General features: G+C 36.9%; 1 protein-coding gene across 2 annotated transcripts in view; it reads right to left on the bottom strand.

The window, feature by feature from the left end:
• Window positions 1–14,801, bottom strand: part of cfap299 (cilia and flagella associated protein 299) — a 611,126-nt gene that overhangs the window by 424,762 nt on the left and 171,563 nt on the right. The window contains exon 4 of one of the 2 annotated variants that reach the window (XM_073065229.1): window positions 6,666–6,724. The exons of the other annotated variant lie outside the window; for it this stretch is intronic. Coding sequence (XP_072921330.1) covers window positions 6,666–6,724 — 59 coding nt within the window. The remainder of the gene's footprint in view (window positions 1–6,665; window positions 6,725–14,801) is intronic. 2 annotated transcript variants of the gene reach the window in all.

The raw sequence follows: 14,801 nt of genomic DNA, 5'->3' as shown, positions 1-14,801 counted from the left end.
CATCTAGTCACTATTTATTGTTAGCTCAGTTTTAAAATCACAGAAAGTCAAAATAAGTAGCCAGTATCTACTTTTAAACACATCAGGGTTTAATTCTCATTGGTTAAAGCTGCTTTGTGCTAGGTGGCTATTCCTTTACTTAAAGTTGATATTCTCTTGCAGTCAAAATTCTTTCTTGCACTCAGCATCTGTCATCTTCTTCCTATTTCTGAAAGAAGTTAAAATCTCTAGCAGAGGGCACACCTGTACTATTATTTTCTTGTTTATTCATTTATAGCTATAGCATGGAAACAGGTCCATCCAACCCAATTGAGACCTGGCTGCTCAATTACACCCTTGTGATCAATTAACCTACTGCTCTGTAAATCTTTGGAACGTGGGAGGAAACTGGAGCACCAAGAGAAAACCCGCGCGGTCATGGGGAGAACATAGAAAGTTCTTACAGACAGCAGCAGGTCACTGGCACTGTACAGCCTTGTGCTAATCACTTTGCTACCATGCCACCCCATTTGATTTCTATGCATTAGGACTGAGGACTAACCGGCTGATTGCTACTGCTGTTTTGTAATGTGTACCACAGCTATGCTAAATCCACCAGACCAACACTATACTGAATTGTGCACAACCCATAAATACACTTAACAAATATACAACATTTTAAAATTGATCTTTGTAGTTGCATTTTTTTCTGCACTGCTTACAAAGCTGAGAAAGTAACTTGAATAGAGGAGTTTATTCAGAATTCGTTTCTTCATGGTAAAATGCCTACCAGGCATTAGAGGAGTATAAAATTCAAAGTTCAGAGTAAATTTAAATAAGAAATCAACTGATTACAATATCCACAGAAAAACCTACAAAAGTTCTACACTTATTTTCATAAACCATATCTTGTCTTATATCACAAGACAATTATTAAGCAGTGAATAATTTGCTCTCTGCTGTTTCATTAAAATTTCAATAAAATTTTTCTACAAAGTGTCAGTGACAACTGATTGAATTAACTTCTTTGCACTTATATACTCAGATTATTAACAGGAATAGCTACTCCATTACTTGAGGATACATTTTCTGTTACTGGAAACTGGCAGTTTAACAGCTTAGGCAATTACATTAATATTTTATTTGTTGTTTATCATAGAACCTCAAATATAGACAATTTTTATTTAATATGAATCTTAGCTTTGCCAAGTATTATAAACCAATGTCAAAAATGATCTATTTCTTGTCTTTGCAAATATATCCCATATGTTTTCACAAATACACCTACAGGACCACACATGCAAATAGGCCTGGTGTTATTTCCAGCTGTGCTCACAACATGCACTGTGACTGTGTCAATTTAATATCATTAATTTACTGTCATCATACTGTCATGAATCATGAATGCCACTTGTTCACTGTGGCACGTATGTTCAGTAAGTAAAGGAATGTTCTTCAGTGACATTAATTTTGTTTTGTCATAGATTGCTTAATAAATTGTCAGAAGCTTCAGTGCTCTAGCCTTGCTTTTAGCATCTGTGAAATCCGTTTTGCTTCAAATATAATTTGGTCCCAACTGTGCATTATTAATTCCTCGGCATATTCAAATCAGAGCTGTGCCTTGCAAAACAAAATGGCACAGGAAATAAACTCTTTCTGGTTTGATCCTCAAGTTAATGGCCTCTTGCTCCCATACAATACATAAATCTCTGCCAAAATACATGGATACAAGGAAATAGAAGTACAGTGAGATATATAACCTTTCGGCAGATTTATCTTTTTATTCCATCAAGTCAAATTTTAATGGAATGTAAAACAGCACCTTTGAGCAAAGTAGTATTTCTGCAATTTTGTAGTAATTCTTTTACATGAAAATTAGAACTTTGAGTTCTAAGTACTATAGTTAAAGTTTACTTTAATGTAAAGAGCCTTTATCAGTGTGATCTGCATCCAAAATACATGCAGTGCAAAATGTATTATAATAGGCAATAATTGCTGAATATTTTGCAAATGCTTGGCCACACGAATTTTAAAACAGTTATTGGCAATTTTCTTCAACATTTTTTACAGTATAAACACAAGTTTTAAATCATGTATATCATGATGGGTTTATATATAAGCTATTAATCAAACAAGCAAGATAATTGTGTGCTCTGCCCATAAAGAAAACACAGGTGGCACCAAAGTATTTTTGTGTACTACATCTAATTTGAAATAGCTCCATAAATAAACACATTGAAAGAGACTAGGCAGGGAACTGTAACAAGCCTTTGGTGGTGGTGTGTGCTGTTCACCAGTTTTCAGTAAAGCCCTCATGCTGAGATATTCCATTGTACAAGAAACCAACTGAGGTAGAATAGGCTTTGCATAGAACATTTGAACAAATAATTATTATTTTTTAATATGTACCTCCATTCAAACAATAGAAGTCATGAAGAAAATGAATAGTGAGTAGATTGAGGTGGGAGGGGAGAGAGTACCATAAGAGAGGGCCATAAGAAGCTAATTTCTGGAAGTACATTGCAAATGCACATGAACAGAGATTCTTTTATAAAAGATCCTACAATTTAGTAATTAAATACATATCCCTGAACAAAGGAATTCAAAGGAAGTCTTGAAAGTTACTAGTTCTACTCGTAACAAACGCAAGAAAATTTGAAAATTGTAAATTTTGAAGCATTTTGATGCTCTTTCTTACTTCTCATATTCTTTTCTGACATAGAAGAAAGTAATTCAGAGTAATCTAGCCCATTGAGGCTACACAGACTCTCACAGTATTGTCAGCCTCATTGCTCCACCTGTATCCTGTAACTTTTGTGGATGTATTCTCTTTCAAATGCTCGCCACCCACCCCCGCCACACACACACACACACACACACACACACACACACACACACACACACACACACACACACACACACACACACACACACACACACACACACACACACACACACACACACACACACACACACACACACACACACACACACACACACACACTATTCTCTCCCACTCAGCTGAATCTCTTAACAACATGAATTTTGGGATATGGAAGAAAGCCAGTGAAAACTCAAAAGCCATGGTGAGAACGTGCCAACTCCATACAGCCACATAGGCAACATCAAACATTTGATTATTTGCACTGTGTTAATATTAAGAACCTTTTAATAAATACATTAGATATCCCAACTTGGTTTCAGTCAAAAGAAATCTAACTGATATGGGGCCTGGCCTGTGTGGGAAATACAGTTTTTAGAAGCCATGACATTCTACGTGCAAGAAATCATCTGTTACTGCAAAACAATGACTCTGGATTGATCAGATGTGAGCAAGCCTCATCAAAAAAATGCCAAAAAGGTGTAATAATATAGCAATTACTGGAAATTTACAGATATTTACTGTTCAGCAGCAATAAGAGACAGTATGAGATTAATAAACCCAGCAGGCCTAACAGTTAACGATATTTCCTAAAAATGCTAGATGCTGTTCTTCAGGATGCAGTTTTACAACCTCTGATCTTATTCCAATAGAATAATTTGTTGCATAATTTTGGCAGGCCAAATTTCAGCAAACCACAACATGCTTTACAGTCTCCGGCACAAGCTGTTTCCAAATTCGATGCTTCTCCAGCAAAATTTACAAAACACCATATGTTCACATATTTTTGTATACTTTGTTACTAAAACAACTAATTGAAAAATAAATAATTTTAACCTATTTATCTGCAGAGCCAAGTATCCAAATGATCTTTGAGTGATTCAAGCAGCAGAAGAAAGAAATATTGAGAAATTGTTTATTACCTTCGATGCTTAAGCCACTAAAAAAGCTTCTAAAAAATAAAGGGCTAAGCTTGATAACCTCAAATATAGCAATGTAGATATTTGTTCATTGTCATGTCAGCAGCATACAAATTTTATAGTTAGCCAACATATCAAAAAGCAGTTAGTACAGTGCTGGTCATTTTCTATGTGAATCCACTGTACTGTATAAATAGTGGGTTGGAGGTTTATCAAAGGGTGCTGAGAGCAGATAGCCTTGGAAGTCAAACATTAAGAACCTGGGTGCATTTAACATCAATATTTCAGAAATATTTGCATGGCTCTTGGGAATATTGCTCTGATTGTTACCTCAACTCTACTTTCCTACTTGATGCAAATTAAGATTAATAAGGAAGGGACAGTTAGAGTTAAGTTCTAATTAGCTATAATTGTAAAAACATATGCTAAAATTCTCCATAAGTATTTAACATAAGAGTTAACAAATTGAACACTGGTCCAGTCCAAAGCAAGGAGATGGCAGATCAATTCAATGGGTATCTATCTCATCTTGGATATAAGCAACATCTCAGAAATAGCTGGAAATCTCAGAATTGGACTTGGTAATATTCTAATTATTGTCAACAAGATGTGGAGCAAATTGTTGAATCTGCAGTCTGGCAAGTCTCTGGGTTTTCATATATCTCTGCCTAACATTAGAGGAGATGTCATTGAAGAACTCACGTAACTTGTATAAGCTAAAGCTAAAATGGGTTTCAACTGCAAATGTACCGGAGGACATTTCCAAATCAAACATTATCCAACAACCAAATTGTAGGGTATCTTTCACAATGAGCAACCCATCTGATCAATTGTGCTGATTCCTTAAAAGGACAGGTGGTGGAATCATTAAAGTCCCTTGACAGTGGATTCTTTATGTAGTCTTCAAATAGCACCATGGCTTGAATTATCATTGTCAAAAGTGGCAGTAGTCATATCAAATCACTAATACAGAGGACTGATGTAAGAATCAGCCTCTTCCTCTACCTACAAAGTAACACTTAACAATTTAGTGGAAGAACCAGGAAGTAACCATGCTTTAGCATTAAGAGTACAGAAAGTAGTGAATAAGATTATTTCAATGTATTAGAAAGTTTACATTTATTAACTACCAGGAAAGCAGTCTCTCAATAAACCAGATAATAGTACCAAGTGAGGTTTTAGAATTGAAGCTACTGTTTAAAAGATCATTTATATAAGTATCAAAATATCTACAATGATATTTCATAATATTTACATTCTTTACCACGAGAATCACAAAATATTGCTTGAAATACCTGCTCCTGTCATTTTGAGTGAGAAAAGAAGTGGAAAGCTTTGCAGAAAATAGAACTACTAAATGTCACATGAAAGTGTTTCCACTGCTGTTGCTGGCTGATGATTTCAAAGGCAAACACATCAACCTTAAAGAGGCACAGTGGAGTACACCTAGTTTTGGTGGGTGGTCTTGGGCATTCTTATTGAAAAAACATTAATCTTAGTTATGTCAAGTTTAAGAAATAGCTTGAATGAAAATATATTGACAGTTTATAGCACAAACATCCTTTACGTTCATTGAAATACTGAAACATCTGTGCTATTTACATTCCATTCCTCTTTCTCTCCATGCCAATTGATCCATCCCAAACACTAATACTTTCTTGAATGAAGTAATTACATTGATTATAAAAAGTTAATAATTTTACTTGCAATCATTGTTAAATAATTCCTTTACCCTAATAATAAAAGAATGAATTTCCATTGTTAAGAACAGCATTATAAACATATGCACAACCACTGTACATAAATCGGAAAGTATTAGTACAGAATTCTTTCTTTTTGCCTCTTGATAATATAATGCATTCTCTTCTAATTAATTCTCTCATCCTATTCTGATTATTTTTGTCTTTATCATTACATTGAACTTGTCACTTTCTTGCCAACAATTTGATTAAGTGAACTGTCAATTTAAATAAACTTTCATACCCAACCCTTTTATTTCCATTTAAATCAGAGAAAAGAAAGTAACCAGGAGCTACAAAGCAGTAAATGACACAGTCCTGTAACAACTATGAAAATAATAGCATATTTTCCCCTCATTTGGATTTTTAAATCATAAAGCCCTTTCTGTGCTTCAATCAAGTCCTCATCAAAATCAAGTGCTAAGCAGATTTATTGGAGTTCAGCTGTTGGCTTCTGGGTGTCAATGTGATCAATACTTGTCCAAAAAACTGCTGGTATTAAATGAATTGTGCAGTTTCTTCTTTTGGGGGAAGAGTATCGTACATGAAGGCATCACTGCAGCTCATTAGACTTGTTTGCTGATGATGATTGAGAGTGACTTTTTGGACACTTGTAGTTTCAATGATGTTGCATTCAGGGTCCAGCTGCCAAAATTAGATTTTCACATTTCTCATCAATTAGTTACTAATAAAAATTGGCCAGTTCAATCTTGGATCACTACCCTTACATAATTTAACTTAGTCATCTCATTGAGGGATCTCCTGACAGTCTGCAATAACTTTACCAACTGGTTGGCAGACAGGTGAAGAGCAGATAATTTTATCCTAATTTGGGCAGACAATTGAGCAACTGCAACAAAAATTCTATCCCTTATAGAGTTTAATGGATTATTAGCCACTTCAAAGGGATCATTACTTTGAGGGCTCTGTTACCTGTATTGTTCTTGTAGCCTTTCACTGATCTTAACCCTTAACTGGTGGTTGGTGTCATATTAAGAGATACATAATTCCAAAACTTTTATTACTCTAAAATATCTGAGCTGACTCCAAACAGATATCACAATTCTTTAACACAGTTCAAGATGAGGATGGGAACATGATGAAGTGCTTGCATCTCAAAGCACAGAGTGGTCAGGCACAAGTTACCTCAGTTGATCTGCATCCTGCCATCTGTAGGAATCATTCAGCCAAGGCCATACACTTTCCTACAGGAAGGGGAAAATAAATGAGACGACGAATCATCCAAAAATGTTCTACTAGATGATATAAAGAGACAAAAACTGCAGGATGAGAAGAGACCATCTGCCCACCCTCTGAACAGTCTGAACAGTGCAGGGCCCTGGGAGAAGAGGGGAAGCAATAAGGGAAAAACACTTAACGAAAGACAACATTGAAATGTGGGTGTTATAAAATGTATGCACACACCTTTGATAAAAAGAATTCAGGCCTCCTTGAATTATTCATTCTCTTTTCTTTGGTTAGCCCTTTGAGGACTAGGATTGTGTTAAACAGATGTTTTCATCACGTATTTCTGTCATACCAATAATTTTCCACATGAACACAAGTGCTTAAGATTGAATAATGAAATGAAAACTCAAGGAATGCAATTAAGAGCATGGCTTGGATTGTCATTTGCTTTCATGAGGCAAGGTGACCCATCTTTGAATCCCCAACTTCTCCGCTGATGACATGTATTGCCTTCCCTCCCCTTAGGAGCAATGCAGCTGAGTAGAGCATTCCTTCCTTCCCACATCAGGAATATAGAAAATCAGGCCTATTGAGCAGAGAGCATGTCAATGATGTAAATAATGGCACTGATGAATAGGACATTTTTGGTTCATTTACCTCCTTTGTTTTTATCCCAAGAATTATCTAATTAGGAGCCAGCATAAGGTAAAGTGTCATCATCGTCTGAACCCTTAGTGCCTAGGTGGCACATGGGGCCTCATAAGGTAAGCAGTAAAGGCAAATTAGTCTTTCGAAGAGAATGGGCCTAGGAGTGGTTAAAGATGGGAAAGAAATGAAAAGATTAGAAAACGGTTAATGGGAGTGTTTTACCAATAGAGAGAAAAGAAGCAACATTAGGGAGTAAGGAAATAGTAGTGAAAATAAACAAATCTTGATTTTCTTTTTTTCACAGAAGGCAGAGAAATTTCTGGATATAATGGAGGACTACATATAAATGAGGAACTCAGTAAAATCAGCATTTCTTAAAAAATAGTATTGGATACATTGATGGAACTGCAAAGTAATAAATCTCCTGTACCCAATGATCCACATCCCAATTTTTTTTTTGAAGAGGTGACTATGGCCATAGAGATAATGGATGTGCTGTTTTTCAAAAACTTCAGAGATTGGGACTCATGGAGTTCTGCAGCAATTTGTACTGAGAGACCAACTTTTCACAGATTGTACCAATGATTTAGATGAAGAGATCTAGTGTGATGCATCCATATTCACCAGCAATACAAAGCTGAATGTCACTGTGACTATGAGGCCAGGTGGATGGCTAAATGAATAGGCAGATGATTACAATGTGGAAAAATGTGACACTGCTCACTCTGTCTAAAACAAAGAAAGACAGAGCATTTTTAAATTGTCAGAGATTGAAAGACACTGGTATTCAGAGAGTTCTAGGTGTCTGTACACAGTATGTGAATCTTAAAAACATACAGTATATGCAGATTAGTCAAGAAATATGCTGGGCTTTATTTCAAAAGGATTTGAGCACAAGATTAATGACATATTGCTACAATTATACAGAGGCTTTGTAAAGCAGTATCTAAAATACAGAGTTATGGTCTAATTCCCCTATCTAAGGATAGATGTACGTGGGATTGAACAAAGATTCATTACGTTCATTCCTGTAATGGCAGGTCTGTGGTCTGAAGAAGTTCAGATGATTGGACCTAAACTCCCTTGAATTTTGAAAGAATGAGAGATAGTGCATGACAGGGTAGATGAAGATAGGATTTCCCCTACTGAAGTGCTTAGAATCAAACGGGCAGAAATTACTTTACTCAGTGTGCTGAATTTTTAGGGTCACTATCCAAAAGAAAAATTATGGCAACTCAGTTAAGGGGGTAATGCTGAAGACCTTATCGATGATAAAGGAATGGAAAATTGGGTTAGTGAGTGGCCTGAGAGTGACCTTGTGGAACAAACTGTCTGGTTTTACTGCAATATTCTGGGAGAAAAATAGTTAGTCTCCACCCCACTAACACTTCCCTGAGGTGTGGCAGTAGGCTCTGTGTGCGGCTGTATTCAACCCAGAGAAATGAGATTCACCTCAGGATATAGACTGAGAATAAGGTCTGGGTCATGGTGGTGCCAATTAAATTGAACTCAAAATTCTTCTTTGGTGTTAAACCCATTCCAAGGAAACAAGTAATTAAAATGCATAAGAACATGTATATGCAAAACACTGATTGTATTTTCAGGGGATTCTTAAAGCTTAATAAATGGAAATGTCAAGGAAATATAAAGTGCTGCTCATACTTGATTAATGCTTTTACTTCATCACCGACAAGTTTATTCAGTGAATTTTTGCACTTACCCAGATGAGGAATCTCAATGCTAAGTAAAGGAAGCAGAAGAATTGGACACCATCTATTTCTGTTGTACTAAATGAATGCTTCAAATAGGACAAATACTGCTTTACAAAGAATACAAAGTAATTTAGTGGGAGTACTGCACACTTTCCACACACTGCACTACACTAGACCTACAAGGACACATTTCCAAACAAGCACAAACAGCAGCAACACACATGAAGGCTGTAATACTCAACAGAGAGGCTGCAGTGGAGAGGAAAATAGCTCTTCAATTCACTTTGTGAAACTTACAAGCCAGTATCAATTAAATGAAAGAAGAAGAGAAATCCTGTGCAGCAGGGTCATTGAGATTTTCTAACACATTATTGGGAGACATGAAGGACAGGTGGATGAGAAAACACAAAATCAACCATCATCAACCCCTTTCAGAAATCAAACTCTCATGCAGAGCACTACACACCTCACATTCCCATTCACATTGCAGCTCCACAACTCTCGCTCAGAGGTCAGGCATTAAAATGGAACCATGTATCTAGTCTTCAGTGTACTCCATTGCCCCTAATTCAGCCAAAGTTGCCAGGAACAAGAAGGATGGTTCACACAGGGAGGCAATTTGCTGAACAGGAATTAACAAGATTGAGAGTAATTAGCAATCTGGGTACATTTAATTGGGAGAACAAAAACTGCCACATATGTGCTCTAATAATTCATTCAGATAACAATATCCAAATTAGTTTCCCTGATAGTACACAGCCTTGCAGACACCAGTGGTATCACATTCACATATTTGTAAGAAAATATGTGTTTAACTAAACTTTAGTTTGTCTTTACAGTGAATGGACCTGTGTTCATCTGGAAAAGGGAGAATGAATAGAGTAAGGGGGACTGTACTGAATGTTTCAAGGAGGAGATGAGCAAAATGGGTCACTGAAGGAGTGGATGAACATGGCATCCTTATTAAATAGAGTACTTATTAGATAGAGGGAATTAAAAGCTACCATACAAAGACATTGTGCCTGGTCCATAGAACTCTATTGTTAAGCACATTATTCTCAGCTCCTGGGGTTGTTCTGCTCTGTATCAGGCTCATATTTTGGCAAACAAGTCAAAGGGCTCAAAAGATAAATATTACACATGCAGAAAGGCACAGAGGCAAACAGTTGTTTATTTTTATTCCTGGAGGATGTTACATCATCTAATAGTTTTCAGTATGAAAATGTACTTACTTGTAGTAACAAAATGTAATCTGTATTATACCAGAGTGTTTTGCGGATAGTGTTCGTCCAACATGATGCCATTGGAACCTGAGCCCTTGACAAACTGTGGGCCCACAATTACTGGAAGAATGCCCAAAACACTGGATAAGCAGGTGAGCAGAATGCACCCGGTCCCTGAACTTGTGCATAAAGGTAATGCTACAGTCTATTGAGTGGATCAGTTTCTCTCTCCGCAACTGACGCTTTCGGCATGGTGACCAGTAATAGTTGGAATGGTAAGAGTGGCATCAGGGTGCACCAAATTGAATGGTAGAAGTGTCAGCGACACCTGACATCTGGCATCAGGGACATACCGGTAAAAACAGTAAGAGTGGGATTTGTGGAAACATAATTTTAATCCCTACAAGACACTGAAATGAACAAAAGAATGAGAAAATATGATAAGCAGGGTGAAAAAGAGAGACTAGAAATTGGTAATAACGCAACAAGTGGAGTCCTTCCCTGTTCCAAATAAGGGGACACCAGGACGGTACATGTTTAATAATTATGGGAAGTATCGGTGAAAAAATTACAGATGGGAAATCAAGGGATGTACATCAACCTTGGACAGCAGAATTACAGGCCATAAAAGAATAACAACTCGATCCAGAGACAATTTGGGGAAAAAGAACTATTCAGAAACTTAAAACTATTGTTTTGTGTCAGGAATGTGGTAATGTGGATTTGGAAATATTAATGACGACAAGGTTAGGCCCCAAAAGTGAATTTTATGATGTTAATTTTCATGGTTTTCAAGAACATGCCAAATGAAGATTTTTATAAAAATATATATGATGCATTATGTACTGACTTTCCTAATAAGACTAATTGGTCTAAGATTATGGAGACACAAGGTAGAGGTGAGTCTGTGAAGAAAATATACAGAGGACAGTACAGAAAGTGGAACAATATTCAGGACTGTGGAAAGAGCAGGCTATGGGACTTATAATTAGTACTATTGCAAATGATCTTTGGCCCAAATTGCATTCTGTCATTCCGAAATAGAGGACAGATTATTAACGTTCCAAAATCAGACCTGGTAGAGGTTAGCATAAACTACATTCTCTGGATTTACATAGAAGAGATTGATCGTGTAAATGCGAGCTACTATTTCCTGCACTCCTGAGGGACTTAATGTCTGTATACTAGAGAACCACTGAAATAGTGATTTCAGTAGTAGTTAACCTACTTTGTATAAGTGACAGTTACTCTTTACCCACTTAAAAAGGAGTTTGGAACATTTTTATGAGAGTGCCTTAAAAGCTTCTGAACATCTCTCTAGATTCTGTTTAGACCCACAACTTGGTAAGTAGCACTCTTATCTCCACTGCACAGCTTATTATGAAAACAACAGTCACAGAGAGAATGGGAAAATTCCACGCAGACAGCAGCAGAGGTCAGGGCTGAATCCAGGTCTTTAGCACTGTCAGCTGCTGTACCATATTTACATGCATTGATTGTCTGAGAGGTGTAGATAAAAATCAGTATTTCAGATGTCTCCCTGGGAATAGAAGATTCACTGATAGGCTTGCGTGTCTCTCCTGAGATAAGGCCCCCAATTTATTCCTCATAGTGAACTATACTGATTCATCCAGTAATAGGTAATATCCATCCATGGCCTCCTCTACTGTCGGGATAAGACCACACTTAGGTTGGAGGAACAACACCTTACATCCCATTTGGGTAGCCTCCAACTTGATGGCATGAACATCGATCTCTCAAACTTTCAGTAATGCCTCCACCTCCCTCCCTTCACCATTTCCCATCCCCTTGTTCTTCTTGATGTTACCTCCTTTCCCGACCATTGCCTCCCTTTGGTGCTCCTCTCCTCCCCCCCTTCTTCTTTCTTCCATGGCCTTCTGTCTCTTTCACCAATCAACTTCCTAGCTCTTTGCTTCATCTCTTCCCCTCCAGATTTCACCTATCACCTGGTGTTCCTCTCTCACTTCCCAGCTTTCATATCTACTCCTCAGCTTTTTTTCTCCACTCCTGCTGAAGGGTTTTGGCCCAGAACGGTGACTGTACTTTTTTCCATAGGTGCTGCCTGGCCCGCTGAATTCCTCCAGTATTTTGTGTGTGTTGCTTGGATTTCCAGCATCTGCACATTTTCTCATTTGTCAGTAAACAGCAAATCCTTTTTGCTGAATAAATAATACATGCATCAAAACATCTATCAAGAAATCCCATCTATTGTCTTGGAACCCAGTAACCTCTCATAGATCTACTATGGAATCACCACCATTAAAGCTCTATTGTAACATGGGATGAAAGTTAGATGGGCAAGGCTAAAGAATATAGAGATCTATCTGGTCTTATTACATGCATTTCTGAAGCTAGAGCGTAAAATGTGGAACAGGGGTGTCATGCATTAAAAGCACAGGATGATTAACACACCTTTATTCCGCTTTCCATTTTGCCATCTTACTATTGTAGACACAGCATTTACAAAATGTCATTGCTTAATATTGGCTATTAATGATCAGGCAGATACCAGAGCTAGGATATTTGTCTTGTAGGCTCTATGTATTACTAAGAACTGCAGCATTGCATTGCTGCGTAATTGACACATATATACCATTCACCAGCTGCATTTGCCTACATAGTAATCATAGATACAATTTAAATTACAAGTCTGTGAAATGCAATCTTACAGTCTGAAAATATGAACATGAGAACATGAGGAAACGCTCAAGCTTCAAAGATAAATTAATAAAGTAACAGTAAACATTGTCAGACAAAAGTCAGCCCAACATACAATTATTCCAGTTACGGATGGCATGCATGTAAAAGGCAAATATGTAATGTAATCAGAAAATCAGGTTTGTACCTATAATCTCAAGCAATTTCTGTTTTCCTTGAGTACAAAATAATATGTTAGTTTCAGTAAAATCCAACTCCAGTTTTATGAATCCAGGATTGTACTGCTTAAAATATTTACTTTCACAATGGCATTTATTTCCTCCAGTACCTTACTTTAGCAAATAAAATAAAGGGATGGCGAGTATTTCCAACAACCTCTTCCTGATCACTGTCACCAAAGGAGATTTCTGCCTGCAGTGTTGAATAATGATTTGCTAATAACAGCAAAAACATAGAGCTGAACATCTGCACAGTAATGGAAATGCTCCCACACACACAGCCTTTGTTGCCATACAGCTAGAACTTTCTTTTATATAAACAATACAATTTTGAAATATTACCAATATAATTTCAAAATCTATGTTAATAAAATTGTGAAATACCCTCTAATTAATTACGTGTTAATGAATGTAATCCATCAATTTTCTAAATAATATATGAACCACAACTTTTACGTTGAAACATTTTAGAGCTTCAACGTACTTACATCGTCTGTGTTTCAAGTTACAACATTGTTACAAATTGTAACAATGAACACAGAATGGAAGTTTGTAGCACATTGCTAATAAACTACTGAATTTATGTTTTTCATCACATGATTTTTTATTTATAATTCCAAAACATGCTGTATTTTTTCACTTTGGAGTTGTTTTGACTGCCTGACATCTTGTTTATTTGTGTTGTAAGGTGTGGTTTGTGTTTGTTTGATATACAAATGACATAAAAAAACATTTAAAATGCCACACAGTTTTCAGACCATGTAAACATTTAGTGCTCAGAGCAATGGTTGGTCCACACAGCTGTAATTAAATTAGAAGGAACATTGCTCACAATAGTTAGCTATTTATTGAGATACAGAATGGAATAGGCCCTTCTGGCTCTTAGCAATTCCCCAAGTTAATCAGAGGACAATTCACAATGACCATTTAACGTACTAACTGGTACATCTTTGGACTGTGGGAGGAAACCAAAGCACTTGGAGGAAACCCAATTGGTCAGGGGGGAATGTAAAACTCCTCACAGGCGGCAGCAGGAATTGAACCAGGGTCGCTGGTGCTGTAAAGCATTATGCTAACCACTATGCTACTCTGCTGTGATTCTGTCACTAATGCTGTTGAATTCCTGGATTATAGATGCACTTCGGGCATGCATTGTTGTTATTCTATTCTATTTATTTATTTATTATTAGATATAGCATGGAACAGGCCCTTCTGGACTTTCGAGTCACTCCAGCCTTCAACCCCCAACAACATTGATTTAACCCTAACATAATCATGGAACACTTTATAAGGACCATTAACCTACACCGTACATCTTTGGACTCCGGGTGGAAATGGGAAGAAATCAGAGGACCTGGAGAAAACCCACACATTCCATGGAGTTCACACAGACTCCTTACAGAGGACGCTGCAAATGAACTCCAAATTCCAACATGTCAAGCTGTAATAGCATCACGCTAACCACTATGCTAGTCTATTATCAAAGTACATATACACTCTGTGGCTACTTTGTTAGTTATACCTGTACAATTGCTTGTTAATTGCAAATATCGAATCAGGCAGTTGTGGCAGCAATTTAATGTATAAAAGCATGCAGACATGGTAACAAGGTTC

This window comes from Hemitrygon akajei, chromosome 13 (genome assembly GCF_048418815.1).
Source record: "Hemitrygon akajei chromosome 13, sHemAka1.3, whole genome shotgun sequence".
In the NCBI taxonomy this organism is placed as follows: domain Eukaryota; kingdom Metazoa; phylum Chordata; class Chondrichthyes; order Myliobatiformes; family Dasyatidae; genus Hemitrygon; species Hemitrygon akajei.
Note: the sequence above shows the minus strand (reverse complement) of the source record. Positions and strands in the feature narration are given on the sequence as shown.